At 38.9% G+C, this 19,178-nt stretch overlaps 1 protein-coding gene across 1 annotated transcript; it reads right to left on the reverse strand.

Annotated features, from left to right (window-relative positions):
* Positions 1-28: 28 nt before the first annotated feature.
* Positions 29-18,770, reverse strand: TDG (thymine DNA glycosylase). Its single transcript, XM_058568540.1, has 10 exons — positions 18,718-18,770; positions 10,542-10,700; positions 8,209-8,450; positions 7,367-7,436; positions 6,046-6,181; positions 5,764-5,846; positions 5,590-5,684; positions 3,009-3,180; positions 2,425-2,550; positions 29-2,014 (listed from the first exon to the last, which is right to left on the reverse strand). The coding sequence occupies exons 2-10, from the start codon at positions 10,633-10,635 to the stop codon at positions 1,884-1,886; spliced, it is 1,149 nt and encodes a 382-aa protein (XP_058424523.1). The 5' UTR covers positions 10,636-10,700; positions 18,718-18,770; the 3' UTR covers positions 29-1,883.
* Positions 18,771-19,178: the final 408 nt, after the last annotated feature.

Here is a 19,178-nt window from a genome sequence, read left to right on the forward strand (position 1 = left end):
TTTAAAGGGGGAAAGAATACCAGTTAAGTCTTGCTACAGGAAAACCTGCAACTTAAGGATAATCATTCTTAATATTTTTTATTGTAAAAACCATCAGACTTTCAAAAGAATTTAAAAACTTTTTCAATATTATTTGATGAAAAAGTCTCATATTGTCATGTAGAGGATATATCAACATTTACTACTCATCTGTTATATGTAATGAAAAACACCAATATTGTATGCTCGGAAAATCCTCAAACCCATTTTTCAGTGAGCGTCCATCATAATTTAAAGAGTATATTCTCCACTCAAAAAAAAATCTATTTTAAGGCTACAATTGTTATATACCAAAACAATACCTAGTTACATGCTTTACATAGTCCCATGAAAAAAATAATTCGATTGCTCCTAATCCCTGATGCAAGGCACTTCAAAGCACCGGCACAAAACATCCATGTAAACAGCAGTACAGTACATGATTTAAATAACATGAATGGCTTACACAGTTTGACCTAGACTAAAGGAAAAATAAAATCCATCATAGCCACAGCTAAAAAGCATGTTAAGATTCACAACAAGCATTTGTTTCTCTTATTATAAAGAGAAGAACAAGCCATACAACCTCTTAGAAAAAAAAAAAACCTCATAAATATTTTCATATTGAAAACCAGCATGCTCCCTGGGTATATATGAAATCAGAATATTCAGAAGTGATCAGGAGTAAATGCAAAGGGCATTTCCGAATAATATCCACCAGGCCTAGTAGTCTGGACTCTTTGTAGCACCATGGAAAATGCATTAGAAAATCACTAAGGTACATACTTCTAACTAACCTTGCCATGAGGTTCACTTAGTCCACAGTAACAAACAGCAATGATGCAGAGAAAGAATATTTTAAATTACTGGCTTATTAGATTTACCTGGTAAGAAAAATTCTGCATTATGTATTTTAGTACATCTCATGTACATAAAGCACCAGTTTAAATAAGATTATCAAACACTTCCAGCACCTAGTTGCCTCAGCCTGAAAGTTCATTTCTCATCACTTTCCATGACATAAAGCCAAGGGGGATAAAATTAGAATGGTGCTAGATATTGAGAGAGAAACGCAGTTCCTTCTCTATCAAATACATGTCTCTCAAGTAAAACACAGATGAAGTAACAAAATTTAAAAGGTCTACTGCATTTTCTGGAACTTACTGTCCTAGCAGAATAGTTTCTGCCTACGAGAGGATTAACACACAGGGGTGCAAGGCCAAAGCCAGGGCCCCGTGCCCTGTTGGGTGAGGCCGGGTTAGCCTTGCTACTGCAGGACCACGTTCTACGCTTCTGCTACTAAGAACTCGCAGAAACGCTCTCCACTGGTAAAGCAAAGAGGTCTGCGTGTGAATACCACTGGGGGAGCCCATCAAACCCCGCTAACAACTACCAAATGAGACTCCACTGAGGGTTAACCTTGTGTACGAAAATCAACACATTTGCCTCTTTACCAGTGGTAATTCTTATTATTAACATGCCCTTCTTAGGCATAAAAGGGATAATGGTGTTATCTAGGTTTATGCGCAGTTAATAATCAAGTATAAATATTCAGACTCTTGCATTTTAAAATTACAGATTAAAAGTGACACCCAAAAGAAAATCAATTTCTTCATAAATGAAATATAGTTTATAAAAAGCTGGAATGATGGTTAATTCAACTACAAAAACTCATATACCAAAAAACCCTAGTTTTTCCTTCCAAATGACTTAGGTTTGTACAGTTGATTCCACCACACAACTGTACCATGATTACATCACCAGAGTAAAATACTAATAAAACACTTCAGTTAGCACACTGAGGGCCACTTCTTGAGAGCTGCATTAAAACTGCAGGATTTAAGCAGAGCTGAGAAACACCCTTCTTAGGCACGGTTTCCTTCTTCCTGTTCCTGTGTCCCACAGTGATTATTAAAGGAAGGAATCTGGTCTGTAAATGACTGGGTCATCCATTGCCCATTTGGAATGTCATTGAAAGTTGATTCTCCATTGTCAGCTGTGGGGCGGGAAAAGAATGTTAGTTTATTCTATTGAAAAGCTTTAAAAGATCAAACTAGGAGATTTCAACAGTCCAGTGAAGGAGAACTGTTAATAAAATAGTTAAGGAAACTTCTTGAATACAATGTAAAGTTTCTGTTCTATTTTCAGATATAGAACTGATAAATCCTCATTTGTTATTCAAGGGGGAAAATGCAACTAGGATGACGCGGAGTTAGTGACTTAAAGAAAATGAGCTGTAAAAGTTCGTACAGTTAAACCTTAAATAACCATCAAATTTTCACTATAAGTGAAATAGATTTTCATATTACCATTACCATTCTTCAATTTACTCTCTTTAAAAACCTTTTTTTCTCAATACTGACAAAACCAAGTCTTTGAAAGGAACAAACATGGAGGGGAACATACTCAGCCCATTTGAAGAAAAGCTGCAAGGTTCACTATTGCACGGATTTTCATTATAAGCACCACCATACGCTGCTTCATAACCCGGATCATATTTTTCTTCCTTAACAGCCATCTTCTTTGCATCCTCTGTGAGGAGGGTAAAAAGGGATTTAAAACTGATTTTGTACAACAATTTTGAAAATAGCTTTATTCAGAAATCATCATGAACAAATCTTTCTCTTGAATGTTCACATATACTGAGATACATCTTTTGTTATAATCTTTTAAACTCTTTGTAACATATACTAAATTAGCTCACAAGAACTGTAAAAGCCTATTAGATTTAATCTTAAGTGGGCTACTGTTTCTTATATCCTCAACATCTGTAGGAGTACCCAGCGTAGATAGAAGACCTTGGTAGAAGGAGATTTTAATAGTGACTAACATCCATTATCAGAGCACTCTGGCTGCAAATATAATTGTTTTCTTTCCTCCTGCTTTTAAACTCACAAAATACTTTCTGTAATGTGTATATATACATTATATATATATATTATCATGTAATATACATGAGATGAATAAAAGGAGTGATAATTCTAACATACCTTGGGCCATCTGTAGGTCAAATGTATATTGCACCTCTTGAACATCTGTGTTTCGTTCAATGCCTTTCAACTGATCTCTTAAGTCTTTCAGCTTAATGTAGTAATGAACTTTGTCCTGGGCTCGAGGAAACTGGGCACATCTTGCACTGGATGATGGCATAACATAGCAGAGCTAGAATCATAAAATTTTATAGTTACAGAAATCTTACAATTCTATTGAATCCACTCATATTGAGATTAGAAAATTTATCTTTCTTTGGGTTAATAACTTGATACTTATCCCACATCAGTATATGCAAAATCAATGAAAGCAGTTGTGCTTGAGTTCAAATTTGTAATATTTACTTACGACAAAGTCAATACACGAAAAACAATGAGGCTCCCCCAGTCGACGTTCATCTATCAACTAACAGTCTTTCTTTTAATAGTAAGTATTCACAATTCAAAAGGTACAAAAGGGCATATAAGTATACAACAGAAAGTCTTCCCTCTCCATTCAGTCTCTATCCACCTAGTTCTCTCCCCCAAGGGCAATCAAAGTTGCTAGTTCCAGAGGTATTCCATGAATGTACAATCAAATGTTTCTGATATACGTACTCTCCCTCATCCCTTTAAAAGAAAACACAAATGATAACATGCTCTATTTTCTATCCTGCACCTTGCCTTCTTACTTAATGTATCTCAGAGAAAATTCTGTAGCAGATATCTAAATCAGAGTAAAAAGAGCTTCCTGTTTTGTTGTTGTTGTTGTTTTTTTCTGGTGAGGAAGACCGGCCCTGAGCTAACATCTGTTGCCAATCCTCCTCTTTTCGCTTTAGGAAGATTGTCCCTGAGCTAACATCTGTGCCAACCTTCCTCGATTTTACATGTAGGATACCGCCACAGCGTGGCTTGATGAGCAGCAGTGTGTAGGTCCACGCCCAGGATCCAAACCCACAAACCACAGGCTGTCAAAGTGGAATGCACAAACTTAACCACTACGCCATGGGTCTGGCCCCCAAGCTTCCTTTTTTATAGCTGTGTAATACTTTCATATTTATTTAACCAGAACCCAACTGTGGGCATTTAGGTTGTTTCCAATATTTTAATATTATAAGCTGTAGTGAAAAAGTTTATATATATTCAATTTAGAATATGTGTGAGTATATCTGTTGCATAAATTCCTAGAAGGAAAATGGATAGGGAAAAGGACATTTGCAATTATCATTTTGGATGATGGTGACAAACTGTCCTTCATAGAGCGTAACAAAAAATGGAATTTCCAGTTGCAATTTTTAAGTTGCCCTCCATACCATGTATTACAGAAAAATATATATTATATATTTATTTTGTTTTGTTTATGCAGCATTTAGAAAATCCTGATTCATAAAGAAATACAGGTACAAATGCTACCAGGTTTTGTAATAGCACATTTTCCAATTTCAAGATATTCTTCAATTCAAGTGATCCAGAAATTTGAAAAAGTAGAGCTTCTTTGTTTCAAAGCTGAGTCACTATCAATAACTGTGAATATTTCATGACAAAGAATAAACTTGAAAAGATAAAAGCACTCACAGCTCATTGTAAGAGCTAGAACTACCTGTCATGATATGATTCAAGTTCATTTATTATTGCACTGTGATCACATATATCCAAGGGATGGACCTGAGCCTCATCTGGCATTTCAGGGACAATGATGCAGTACTCCACAGGAAGCAGTGAACTCACCTGGACAATTTTACCCAAGTAGACAAGGGTAGGCCTGAATTTAAAGCAAGACCAGGCTACAACCTACTTTATCAACCGCATATTTATAAGAAGTTAAAAACAGAAAGAATTTAAAAAGAAGTTCAAATGTTATGTAGGTGGCAGAAACTTTATTCTGAGCTCTCCACAATAACCTGTCAGCACACCAGCTTCTTCATCATTTAAAATGTCTATAACACATGCGTCTGTGTATGTGTGTTGTTTTTTAAAAAGTGGTAAACAAAACTTAAAACTATATTTAAGAGGCAAAATTTGAACCGAAAGTCTGCAGAAGCTCTGCAGAAATGACGGAGTTTGAACACCCTGCTACTTCATGATGCCTTTGTGTCTAAGACAATTGTACCAAGTGCCAGTCAGGTTGGATGCTTGTCTGCAACTGGCTGTACTATTTATATGGCTCTAAGGTGAAACTAGGCTAAGATAGAGAAACAGGGGGCAATTAGCAGTGTTACTAATCGGGATCATGTCTATATTTACATATACGTAAATATATATGTATTTACACAACTGAACAAGAGCTAACTCCACTGGAATTTGACAAGTATATGCCATTAAGTATATTTTGAATCTAGTATGTGAGCAGCTCAACATAACATCATTAAGACATCTATCTGACAAATGTTTCTTTTTTTAATAAAACTATAACAGTATCTGAATTAATTTGCAACTATTAGTTCAAGTTGATATATAAACATCATTCAACAAAACACAGTGCAGTTTTTTTCATGGCATAAATTACAATGGATAATAAATAACAATGGACAAATAAAAAAGAGAAGCTAGCTAAAAAAAATTTATGTTTAGCTGATTTACAAATGTAATTTTAAGGACTTACAGTTTCTGTGTCTGGGATCTTATGGGGTTGAAGTCCAAATTCTAAGTTCTTAACCTTTACTCCAAAAACTTCTTTACTAAAAATTTCATAAATACCTAAAATGAAATATAAACATATTTACATTGCCCATAACGTTAGCAAAGAAAAAAGATAAAATTTAGAAGTAAATCTTACATTTTCCATTAAACACTGCTATTCGTGGCTGATATTTCTGTAATTTCTCCACTAGAATACGTCCTCCTTCACGAAATTCTTTACTAAAATTGAATTAAAAAGTATCACAATACAAGACTGGAAATATTTATAATATGCTAAATCCAGATAGCTTTCAATAAAAGATCTATCCATATATTTGTTAAGCTCAGCTTGCACTAGATACATATGATGTTCGTAGAGTATATGAGGCACCAGCATGGTCAAGGTTCCAACCCATAAAAATAAATGTTACACAATTACCTGGAAAGATCCTTGCTGCCCGGTGTTGTCCTTTCCACCATATTGGTAAATCCAATACCATACTTCCCTGGTAAAGTGTGATCATCCATATGGTTCAGCTGGACCTCACTCAGCCCTGACATAAACAGACACTTCCCTGTGAAAAGAGTTCAGCTTATTTCAATAGGTCAAAGGTTTTTGCCTCATGAATTGATGTGGTAGTTACATTCTATTCTTGAAATTAAAAAAAAAAAAAAGATTTAGGATATTTAAAAAATTATAACATAGGTCAAATACCATATGAGGCAATTACTGTGTGCTGGGTACCATGCTAAGTCCCTTGCATGGATTATCTCATTTAATCATCCTAACTACCTTATGAGATATTACTATTATTATCTCCTCTCCACAGCGGGTTAAGGTAAATGCCTGTGGAGAAGACACAGCTAGTCAATGTAGGACACCTTGAAACTGTTTCTTTTCCTTTCTAATAACTGGTGATACCACCACCTGCCCCTGGAATACGTCAAACAGATGAACATTCACCAGTGGACTCAGAGCATTCAAACACCTCGACAGTGGACAAAATGTCAAGTTCAAACTGCTCTAGAAATTTTTTTTTTTTAAATAATGGAGACAATGTCATGAGTTCCAAAAACATACTACTATCATTTGCCTTAAATGCTTTTAATATTACTCTTAGATAATCAACTAGTATTTCCTGAGGTCCAGTATACTGCATGCCTTGTTCTAGGAGGCAGTGTGAGGTAGGATGACTCATACAGGGGACAACATAACAGTCCCTTTACTTGGTTTTAAAGCTCACTCTACAAGTCTGAGGGTCTTTAATGCTATTTTCTGCCAGAAACGAAGTATCTGTAGAGAATGTCTCCAATCACAGTATTTTTTAACTATGACAACTTGATTACCAATGATCAATGCATTTCATCTCTCCTAGGAAATAAGATGAGTAGAAATCTGGAAAGGTCAGTATTCTGTCTGCAGTGGCACAACAATGTACTACTGCTACTATGTCTGTAGATAACAACTAAAAGAAAATCATTAAAAGAAAGTAGTACAACTCACCTAAACCAATTCAAGCAGAAGAGAAAGTAGTCCTTTTCATGCCCCTCCACTCTCGTACACCAAAATGTTAACTGTGACATATCATTTCAAACCTTTGATTTTTGTGTATACACACATAGAAAACATGTATGTATATTTACAGCTATATACAGCCTCTCTTTTTAAAACAGAATTTGGTTAAAAAAAAAAAAAAACCCAAACTATTAACAGAGATATCTAGTTTAAAAGTAAAATAATAAAAAAAGTAACAACTTACAAAAATGGTTTCCAGGTCCAGGGTAATGATGCCCTTTGTAAGCAGCCATTAGTCCTGGGTTTATGCCAATCTATAACACAAAATGTTTATGCATTTTAGTCTTGAAAAGTAGGATTTAAGCCTTAAGCTTTCTGTGGAGGAGTGGCAGACAAAGCTGAATTTATTAAAATAAAAATTTAATCCAGCATCATAAGCAATATTGTTTATCGATTACCTACTCGTGATCTGAACCAAGTATTCCATTTTGAGGAAAGAAATTCCCTTTGTATTAACAGTTTTCCTCTTGTTTTTAAAAACCAGTTTGACTCCCTCATGTCCCCAGTCCCCCACCCCCACCCAACTGAGCTGGAGAGAGGTCCTAGAGCAGTCAATCAATCTGAGCCCAGGTCCAGCCACAAGTCTGCTTCTCAACTCGCAACAAGCAGCTTACCCACATCATCCATACAGCTGTTTGCATACTGATGTCTCTTACAGTTACAGACAAAAATTAAAGTTCAAAATCAGTGTCATCATTTACGGAGAACTCACAGGTGTCATGCAATCTATGCATTATTTTATTTAATTGCAACCCTATGAGGGAGGTACTATTCTCCCTCCTGTTTCACCAATGAGGAAACTGGTGTTTAGGAAGGTTAAGGCTTGTCCAAAGTCACATCCACATGGCATCACATCCTCCTAAACACACCCATATAATACAACCTCATGAAGGTGACACCACATGCTACCAAAAGGATTCTTAGAAATGGTTCTTTTCAGCAAAATGCTATTTGCAAGGATAAAGGTTAAGTAAAGTTCATCCACCAATACTATTTATAAGACCAAATGAGGACAAAAATCCTTACAATCACAATGTCCAGATTGAATGTCAAAATGTCCGGGAGAGTCTTGGTCAAAAGTTCAGCTTCTGAAATACCATTAAAACGGTCTACTTTTCTTTTCACTTTAAACGTGTCTGTAATTTTTTCTTGCTTTTCTTTTGATTTTGCGGACTTGCCAGATTTTTTGGCCTCAGCAGGCTTTTTGGGTTCCACTGGTTTTTTTGGTTCTGTTGTTCTGGGTTTTCTTTTCCTTCCTTTTGGAGTCTCTGAAACACAATGGATGTATTAATGCAGAAAGCCATAACTTACAAACTTCAGGCAGCTTTCCCCAAAAAAAGCCACCCTTTCAACATCCTTTTTTCCTTTCTCTTCTATTTCCCAACATCAGTCTCCTCTGTAATATCTTCCCCTTCCTTCACTCTAGAAATGGTTCACGTGGCCCCATCCGCCACCCTCTTCCTCTGCTAACTGTTCTTGGGATGAAATGTCCATAATAATCACAGATTGATTTTCCACACACTCTAACCTGGCACCCTGGCCTCCCCAGGGATACAAAGTATCTATGTACCATTTTATAGGAATTCTAAATATAAATACATGAATAGTTAAGTAAACAAATGAAAGAACAGATAGAAAAATAGGGAGGAAGGGAAACACTTTAACTCAATTTCTCCATAATTTCCAGCAGTTGAAAACCTCCACGGGTTTGTGGGCTTGCTGTAGAGATCGAGTGTATATTCTGTTCCAAACACAGCCAAGGAGGTGAATTTAGAGGTTGCTAAGGATGAAATCTCTGGGCTGGCAGTATTTTTCAAAAGGCAGGACTAGGAATCTGATTTTAGGACCTAAAGCAGTATCTCAATCTTGGCACTACTGACATTTTAGGCTGAATAATTTTTGGTTGTGGGGGGGTCTGTCCTGTACATTATACAATGATTAACAGCAACCTTGGCCTCAATCCACTAGATGCCAGTAGCACCCTGCCAGTCATGACAATCAAAGGCGTCTCCAGATAATGCCAAACGTCCCTTGGGGGGTAAAATCACACCTGGTCAAGAACCACTAACCTAAAGTTACCCAACAGGAAGCTACCCAATAGGAAGCCTTGGTTTCCTTACTCTTAATTCTTTAACATCTCTCTTAATTTCTTGGGCCCCTACCCCATTCTACTACTATTTGGCGTCTCCCCGCCTGAGCCTGCCATCTTTCCTCTCTTCTACCTCACACTGCTTTAGCCACTCCCTAGGCCAAGGGACCCACCTCCATTGGCTTGTAGCTGGGGACATCCTAGTGCTCCCTGCCCAGAAAAATAGAAGATAAGGGCAGGGGTCTCTCCAATGCAGTGGAGTTAGATGTGTTCCTGGAATCATAAACCGAAACTCTGAGCACATTTCTCATACAACACTGCTACCCTGGAGAAAATCATTAACTTCTCTCCACCCCCCACCCTCAATCCCCAAATCTAGTCTCCTCTCTTCTAATTTCTGTCTTGGTGAGTGGTACCTCCTTCATCCAATAGCCTGGGAGTTACTTCCAGATTCTTCTTTCTCTCTCATCCCCCACATGAAATCCATTAACCATAGCCAGGTAATTTTACCTCCTGCATATTTCCTAGCTCTGTCCTCCACCGCTTCAGGTCTTCCTCATTTGTCCCCGGATTATTCAAACAGTCTCTAATCCACTGCTTGCCTCCAAGTTCTGCCTTGCTCTCTACCATCCAATCTACCCTCTATAATATTTCCAGACTGATTTTTCAAGTGTCAATCTATTTAAGCCACCCTCTGCTTATATTCTCTCAACAGCTTCCTATTGCTTTCAGGATAGAACATACATTTTTTAGGTTAAACAGGCCTCAACTGCCCCCATCCAGCCTCATCTCTCACCATTTTTGTGCTCCCCCCAGACTCCAATGACACAGAACCACTCAGTTCTTCATGTCTGTGCTTTGGCGCATGCTGATCCCTTGGCCTGGAATCTTCCCCATCTCATTCTCCTGAAGTCTCCTCACCCTTGAGGTGACGAGAGCTCTGGCAAGCCGCCTCTGAGCCTCAGTCTCAGTTGGGTGCCAACCCTGTGAGCTCTCACAGCATCCTGCGCCCCTCTTCACTGCTCAGTGTGCTGAGGCATAATGTGTGTTTACTTATTATTTTCCTCTACCAGATTATGAGATACTCGAGGGCAGGATCCACGTTCTTTTATTCCCCAAAACCTATCACAGTGCCTGGCACATACTAAGTACTTAAAAAGCGGGTTAAATTTTAAACACTAAAATAGAGCTAAAATTCATCATTAAGCCCTTTCCAAATAAGTTGGCTAATCCAATAGCTAACTTTCTAAACTATCCTGGTGAAAACTACCTTGTACAGGTTCCTGAGCAGGAGCTGCGGCTGGAACTTCTGCAGGCATTTGCTGTTCATCCATCACTGCCATATTAGGAGCTTCAGCCATCATTCGTTGAAATGGAAATGTATAAAAAGCTCGAACTTGCTGAAGGCAGTAGCTGAAAGAACAAATAACTATAACATATGGTGGTAAAATTACCCAAATGTAAGTTTAAATGATCAGCTGTAAAAACTCTTCAGGACCCAAATATTTTGTAACCAGACTGTGGTATTTATTTAGAGTCGATAATAGGGGCAAAGAGAGGAGGCAGATCTAGTCCCATATGTACACCTTCACCCAGCCTTTACTGAGTGCCCATTAAGCAAACATTAATTAACTCTCACACTGTTTAATGACAAGAGGTGTCATCAATAAAACTTACCAGTCCTGTCAAGTCAGCCTGTACTTTCTCCGAAATGAGATCATGGGAATTTTCTAGTAGAGAGACTTGAAAGACCCACCAGACTGTACAGGGTTAAAATGTCCCCCAAAACAATTTGTATCCCAACTTTCAGTATTTAATCCTCTTATCACAAAGATTCCCTCCAATCTAATGTTTTTCCCCCCAGCTTGAGATATAACTGACATATAACACTGTGTAAGTTTAAGGTGTACAAAGTGTTGATTTGACACACTTACATATTGCAAAACGATTACCACCATAGCCTGATTACCATAGCCTTCGCTACCACCTCTATCAGGTCACGTAATTACCATTTCTCTTTAATGGTAAGAACATTTAAGATCTACTTTCTTAGCAATTTTCAAGTATATAAGAGTATTGTTAGCTATAATCACCCTGCTGTACATTAGTCCCCAGAACTTGTTAATCTTATAACTGGAAGTTTGTACCCTTTGACTGACATCTCCCATTCCCACCCCTCCTCCAATCTAACTTATGGTTCTCTTTTGGTTTATTGGCCTATTTACTTATTTATTCATTTGAATCTGTTTTTAACTGTTGCTGGGTTTTGGGGGGTGTTTTTTGGCCACTAAATGAGGACTAGAAATAGATATTTTGTAAATGTCTATGAATTTATGGGAAAAAACCACTCTAAATCTCTCTTCTGAACATGATTTAAACTTTGTTCACAAAGTTCAATGTTCAATGTAAGGAACACAGGCCCTCACAGAAAACAACTTCCAAAAAATATTTCTGATGACCACAAACCACTCTTTCAAGCTGTTGCCATCAGCACAAAGCAAGGGAAGTAAACACGTATTTTATGAAACTCAAGTTACCGCTAATGCCAAACAATGCCAATAAATATGTGGTAGGAAGAAAAATTCTAGCAAATAAAATGGATAAATGCCATTTATCATTTGGAGAGAAAAGTCTTATTTTCTGTGGCAAGATATTCTACTTACTAGTTTTCTTCATGACGTGTGGAGAAAGAAGACAGGGAGCTCAGAAAGTAGAGATTAAAAAGGCAAACTAGGGGCTGGTCCAGTGGCTAGTGGTTCAGTTCAGTGTGCTCTGCTTCCGTGGCCTGGGTTTGGTTCCAGGCATGGACCTACACCACCTGTCAGCAGCCATGCTGTGGTGGCAACCCACATACAAAACAGAGGAAGACTGGCAACAGATGTTAGCTCAGGGCGAATCCTCCTCAGCAAAAAAAAAAAAAAGAAAAGAAAAGAAAAGAAAAAAGAAAAAGGCAAACTAGTACACTTTAAATGGGTCAACATTATAGTATGTAAATCATATCTTAATAAAACGGTTTTTAAAAAAGGCAAACCAAAGCTTTCCCCTGGATAAGCTTCAATGGCCAAGGCAGACCCGAGGTAACAGACTATCCATGGGTGGCTGGGCAAGGGTGCTGGATGCTCAAAGAAAAACAGGGGCCCAATCTCTTATTTATCAATGACAAACCACTGGAGAGGCATTTAACTTCAAGCTATCTTTAAGGGTAAGTTGATAAGAAATGGTTAAGAATTAGTGAGAAAAATATTAAACTATATCTTAAGGGTTTTTCTTTAAATATATTGTTCTCAAATTATATAAAAAAATAAAGACAATACAATGATTTAGCAAACTATAGTACATTAACATGAAAAAATACTACATAGCTCCTAAAAATTAAATTTATTGATATTCTGTAAAAGTGCAGAAAATGTTTTATATTTTAAAGTGAAAAAGAATACAAAATAGAAATAAGGCTGCACATAAGAAAAATATGTAGGTAAGTTTTAGAAGTTAAAATGTAACAATGAAGAGAAGTGCTGAAATCTGTCTAGCAAAGAGTAAAATGTCCTCTTTTTTCACACTTTTCTTTAAAACTATTCATAGCTCTTTGCAATAAATTGTCAAAATACTGGTTGTTCAGTATTTATGATTTAAATACTCTAATGAGGAGCTGGATATGGCTAGGTTACATTGAGATCATGTGGCAGTTACCCTCTGGAAATTCTAGTAAAACGGACTGCAACTTTTGGTTGTGACCAGTGGCAGATTTCTGAGATGCTAACAGCCCCTTTCAGCTGGAATACATAAAACTAAAGACATGTGGTCACAATAAACGAGTGGCCAAAAGAATGCACGAGGTCTGTTCTTAGTCTGTCACTGTCGGGAAGGCAACCTACCACTCTCAAGAGTTTCACAGATGTGTCCCATTTTGAGTACTTCACAAAAATCCAAACTTAAAATATGTATATAAATTACAGAGACACCATTCACATTTTTAAAAGGATTCTGAACTTTAAAACATAAATTTCCAAAATGAGGCTCCCTTCGCATATTTAGGGGTCACTAAGCATCTTCAGAAAGTCTGGGGCTCAGAAACTGAAAATTAAATTTTAGAAATCAAGGGCTGGCCCCGTGGCACAGTGGTTAAATTCTCACGCTCCGCTTCAGCAGCCCAGGGTTCCCAGGTTTGGATCCCGCGTGTGGACCTATGAACTGCTCATCAAGCCATGCTGTGGTGGCACCCCACATACAAAATAGAGGAAGATGGGCACAGGTGTTAGCTCAGGGCCAATCTTCCTGACCAAAAAAAAAAAAAAATTTAGAAATCAGTTGGCTGAAGAGAAAGTGAAAAATAATGAAGAAAAAAATCTGGAGTTTTATTTTAGAGATATATATCAATTTTGAAAGAAATCCAGAAACTTACCTATAATATCAATGTGTCCCTTAATCTTTCTAAAAATGATCTCTGGCACTTTACAATAAGTTAAATTAGAACAGAAACAGAAAAATATAGCAATGGAAAATAGAATGTGTAAATTCTGAGGTATTATACTATCTTTGGATGTTCAATTTAGCCTGACCATCTTAACAGCTTCCTAACAGCCAAAATAAAAGGAAATAGGGTGGATTACAACATTCTTATTACTTGGCAGAAGAAAGCATTACATTTGTACAAAAACGTTCATGAACTTGAATGCCAGGGAACTAAAGAGTTCTGGATAATTTAGTTTTCTATTATGTAGTAATAGTTAAATTTGTAAGCAGCATAAACTTGTTTCAACCTTAATGTGAAAATATTTCTTAAATACATTTGTTGTATTTATATATGATAACTGCCACTTCCTAATACAGAATTCTGCAACAATGTTTTTGAACAGTAATTTTCTCTGGATGAGAGGAACAGCAACAAAAGAGCATTTAGTCAAGTCACTCATTCTCTCAGGACCTCCCTTTCCTCACTATGAAAACGACGGTGAGAGTCAGTGACTTCTACATATATGGAGAATGTGTAGGAAACAGGACCAAGTCCAGATGCAGAACAGACCCCAGAGTTTTTATTTTCTATAACTCCTTGATACCCAACTTACAAGCACGAGGAATGGCTTTATTTCTCCTTGTTCACTTTTCTTTCCTGTCATTTATGTTTGTCCCCACCACTCTTCTGTCCTGCAGTCAACCCCTTCCTCTCTCCCAGCCTCCATCTGTACCCCCTTCTCCTGAACAAAAGTGCTCAAAGGATTGGTTTTTAAAGCCATCTGAAATCAAGGGACTGTATATTTTCCTAATGCGCTGTGTATTTTCTGACAGTCTTTCTCAAAACACACACACACACATAGCTGAGAGAATCCAGTTAATTCAGATTTTGCTGTATTTCAAAAAACTAACTCTTTAAGGTTTTCTCTAAAATGAACAACTCCAACTTCTTTAATCCTCAGTTATTTTCCACTATTTTAAATATTTAAGTTGCTCTTTTCTAAATACATTTGTCTTCGTTCATTTGGGCTGCTATAACAAAACACCATAGACTGTGTGGTTTATAAACAACAAATATTTATTTCTCATAGTTTTGGAGGCTAGAAAGTCCAAGTTCAAGGCGTCTGCAGATGTAGTTTCTGGTGAGGGCCCCCTTCTTGCTGTGTCCTCACCTGGCGGAAGGGGTGAGGGATCTCTCTGGGCCTCTTTTATAAAGACATTGATCCCATTTAGGAGGACTCCATCCTCATGACCTAATCACCTCCCAAAGGCCCCACCTCCAAATACCACCACACCGGGGGAACAGGAAGGACACAAACATTCAGTTTATAGCAAAATTTTATTATTTTCATTTAAACAAGCATATACAACACTGACTACTTACAAAATAACAGTGCTAAATAATTCAAATGCTCAACTAAAGGGGACTAGTTATGTAAACTCTGATGGAATACCATCATAACTATTCCAAGCCTACACTCAATACTGCTAAATGGAAGTGTGTGTATTCACCATGCATTAGTGGGTACTTACTGTGCAGTCTACTAAAAACTGTAAACACAAAGATTTAGAATAAGCCCGAGTCCCCAGTTCATTTAACTATTTTTCCTTCATATAGTATGATTTCAAGTTTCCTCACTATTTGGTCATTTTTTGGTGCTCAGAATCAAACAAAATAAAAATACTCCAGATATAGCCTCATCATCCTGAAACTGAGGAGGGCTATCAACTTCCTGATTCTGGAGCCGTATTACAGAATCCATTACATTAGCTTTACTGGCACCCACATTACACTGTTGATTCATACTGTGTTCTCCATCAATGACAGCTGCCCTTTTATCACCTCTCCCTCACCTCACATTCGTACCATTGATTTTTCTGCACATAAGCACAGGATTGTGCCTCTTTTTGTAAAAGATGATTCACCATTCCAGCGAGATGAGATTGATCTGGATTCTGAAATCGACCTATCAATTCCACAAACCCCTCCCGAAGTTGGGTCACTCACAAATGTTACCAGCATGCCATCAGAACCTTGGAGTTGTTAAACTGTCGAAAAGCAAAAAGCTGGGGTAGAACTACAGGGCACATCAGTATAGACCTCTCTTCAGCCTGCCCTCAATTCTTTCAGTAGTGAACCAGGTTTGGTTTCACCTAATTGTACTGTTGTCAGTCCATCTTCATCTTGCCCACAACAAGAAGTGGTATACATGGCACAGTTGCTAGGGAGGCAGACTTGGGAGCCACACTGCCTGGGTTCAAAGTTCAGCTCTGCCATTTACTAGCTCTGTAGGCAACTTTCTTAAGCTCTTTATGTCCCAGATTCCACATCTGTAAAATAGAAATAGTCACGCCTAATTCATTGGTTATGGGGATTAAATGACTTAACACGTGTGAAACACTTAAAACAGTGTCTAGTATATTGTTAATTTGCTCTAACAATAATAAAGACAGCAGGAGATGATTAAATATTTCAGGTACCTCCTGATGCTCTCTAGTCTAGTATCACTATCCAAAAGAAAATGAACCCAGCTTGGTAGGTCTTGCTTTTTTCTGAACTTATACTGTGGCCTAGTGGTTATTAGTTCCTTTTAAATATGCTCAATAGCCACTGAGAAGTAAAAATTTTGCTTAGGATCAAAGTCAATAAATTAGAGGACAGACTCCACCCTTGGAAAAAACAGGGACCTCTGTGTTTTTCAGGCTTCAGGCCCCTCTATTGTCTACAAGTTCTTTTTTTTTTTTTTAAATTTTTTATTTATTTTTTTCCCCCCAAATCCCCAGCAGATAGTTGTATGTCATAGCTGCACATCCTTCTAGTTGCTGTATGTGGGATACGGCCTCAGCATGGCCGGAGAAGTGGTGCGTCGGTGCGTGCCGGGGATCGAACCCGGGCCACCAGCAGCAGAGCTCGAGCACTTAACCGCTAAGCCACGGGGCTGGCCCTACAAGTTCTTCAAGACTGCTGTCATCTGGCCTCTCACTTGAAATACAATTTATCCACGCCAGGAAATACGATTTCTATTAGTGTAGCTCAAAGTTCTCTTAAATGCCCTCATTGATCTTGAGCTTTAAATCTCTTAGAGACTTTCGTTCTGCCATTTCCAGTCTACAATCATTCTTCTTAACATAGATGAAGAATCAAAATCAGAATGAAGTGCTTGTGTTTTCTGTCATCGACTAACACCATGCCAGTGGACTAGGCAGAAAACCCCAAACTTTCTCGTCCTTCTTGTTGTCCACACCTAACTAAAAAAGTTCTTCTTGGGCTCTAACGTTTCTAGAAAAGCTGATCTCATCTGAGGGTTAACCTTTCCTATCTTCCTTCTCAGTGGTCCGCGCCACACTTTTCCAGTCTGTGTCACACTTTTCCAGTCTTCTGATGTGGCATCCTACTTTCCAACTTTGGTAAATGTCCTTTTCATGTCTGGCTCATTAGAAGGTCCTCTTCTTTCTTTTTTCCTCTTTGGTCAGACTGTAAATGCTTGTTATGACTCTTGAACTATGTTCTCTTTTAAACAAAAAAGAGTCTATATCCACGGAATTTTTTGAAACTAATCTTCCAAAATAAAAAGTAAATTCATTACACCCAGCATTCCATTCGATTTCTTGATTAGCACAAAGTCAAGGGTGACAGACAACCACTTTCTCAGATTATCTAGGGCCTGAGTCATTTCAGAACTCCCAAGGATAAACTCTAAGAGTATTAACACAGAATTCTCCATATTTCCTGAGGTGAAAGCTTTGCGAGTCAAAATAAAAAATGGTCTATAATCGTATGGATGAAGGTAAGACAGAATTTAAGTCAGACAGTTTTGAGCTAAACCCTGTACCAGAGGCGTATTATTTTGCTGTAAGACAGTAAGGTCTTATAATGCGTAATTCATTTGATGGCAGGCTTTACCTAGCTTTTGATTCTGATCTGAACATCTGAGAGCAATTTCCACAAGTTCTGGTGAATTCTTTTATTTGTAAAGTTCCTCTAGGAAAGAAGTGGAGTACTTTATTTCAGGATCTTATCCACAAAGTCAGAATAAAGTCTACACTTTATCTACATATATCTCCTTTCCTAAACTCCAAGACAATTTATTTTGGTTACTTACGTATGTCCCTTCCACATAACACTGATTCACAGCATGTCAGAACTGGATTCCAGACATGCCCTATTTTACAGACACGAACAGGCCCAGAGAAGTGAAGCGGCTTGCCTAAGTTCAGGGCCCATTAGTCACTGAGAGTTAGGATAATTCTTCATCAGGTCTAAAAGTATTTTATTCCAATGTAAACTATCTTTTCTTCTTTTTAAAGACCCTATCACCATATCTAAATATTTATTTTTTCATTTGGCTTTTTGTCTGGAGTTCAAATCTCGAGATCTCTGCTTTTGCAGAACGTCCCCTCCACGTACTCAACACTCCTTAAAGGACATAGTAAATTCCTAAGATCGTCCCCAAGACCAGAAGACATTTTACATGACTTCTTGGGAGTGTTATTCATAGCTCCAGACTTCAAGAGCGCTAGTATGGCAATATTATCAACCTCGTGGCCCTGGATGTTGCTTTCAGTAAACCTTCGCGGAAGGAAGCCACAGTAAATCTACCAACTCTAAAAGGCAGGCTCCTGGAGTGACACGTGTGATACTCCATCTTTACAGCTCTTTGCATGAGAAGGTGGGGGGGGAGGTGAAGGGAAATATAGCCAAGAATAGCAACCAGAAGGAAACATCAGCCGGAGACTGCTGGTTACTTATTAACGCATTTTCAAGGCGGCTAGTTGCCGGGAAAGCCTGAAGACGAGTGCAGGCGCACTACGCGCGGCGCCGGAACAGCCTCGGCGGGTAAGGGGCTCGAGCAGGCGGGCAGTGCGCACGCGCGACCCCGGCCTTTGTACTCGGGCCGCGGCATTTAAAGACCCCTGCGTGCGTGCGCGCGCCCGCCGGCCGGCCCCGCCGCGAAGGGCGCGGGGGGAGGGGCGGCGCTCCGCCCCGGCCTTACCTGCCCGCGTTCTCCGCTTCCCTTCCCTGCTGCCGCTCGCGCGGGCGGCTGCTCCTGCCAGGCAAGCGAGCGACTGGTCTCTGTAGTACCGCGGCGTGCGAACGGCGGTACCACAGTAACCAGAGACTTGGACACGATTGCCGGCAGAACTGGGACAGCGGCTGGCGCTCAAGCTCCTCCCCCAAGTTCCTAGTTCCCTCTCCCCTGCATCCCTCACCCCCGCTCCCCCCACCTCGGCGCGGCGCTTCCGCCTGCTTGGAGCCAAATCCCACGCCTCATGGTCGCCACGTGACACGGAGCAGCCAATCACGTTCGCTCGACTCTTGTTGGCTTTCCTGCTCGCCGCTTGGCCTATCGGGAAAGGTGGAGGACCATAAAGGGTGGGAGAGGGCGCGCTCTGCTGACGTAACTTTCAGACAGCGCTGACGCTTGGGTGGTGGGCGGGTGCGAGGGTGTGCAAG

The sequence above is a fragment of the Diceros bicornis genome, chromosome 25, assembly GCF_020826845.1.
Source record: "Diceros bicornis minor isolate mBicDic1 chromosome 25, mDicBic1.mat.cur, whole genome shotgun sequence".
NCBI lineage: Eukaryota > Metazoa > Chordata > Mammalia > Perissodactyla > Rhinocerotidae > Diceros > Diceros bicornis.

What these genes read in the sequence shown, in the direction of transcription:
- TDG (XM_058568540.1), bottom strand. Translation starts at nt 10,635, where the DNA reads ATGATGGCTGAAGCTCCTAATATGGCAGTGATGGATGAACAGCAAATG. An exon ending in AGCAGTGTTTAATGGAAAAT is followed by an intron (nt 5,685 to 5,763) that starts GTAAGATTTACT and finishes ATTTCATTTTAG; the next exon opens with GTATTTATGAAATTTTTAGT. An exon ending in AGATCCCAGACACAGAAACT is followed by an intron (nt 3,181 to 5,589) that starts GTAAGTCCTTAA and finishes TTATGATTCTAG; the next exon opens with CTCTGCTATGTTATGCCATC.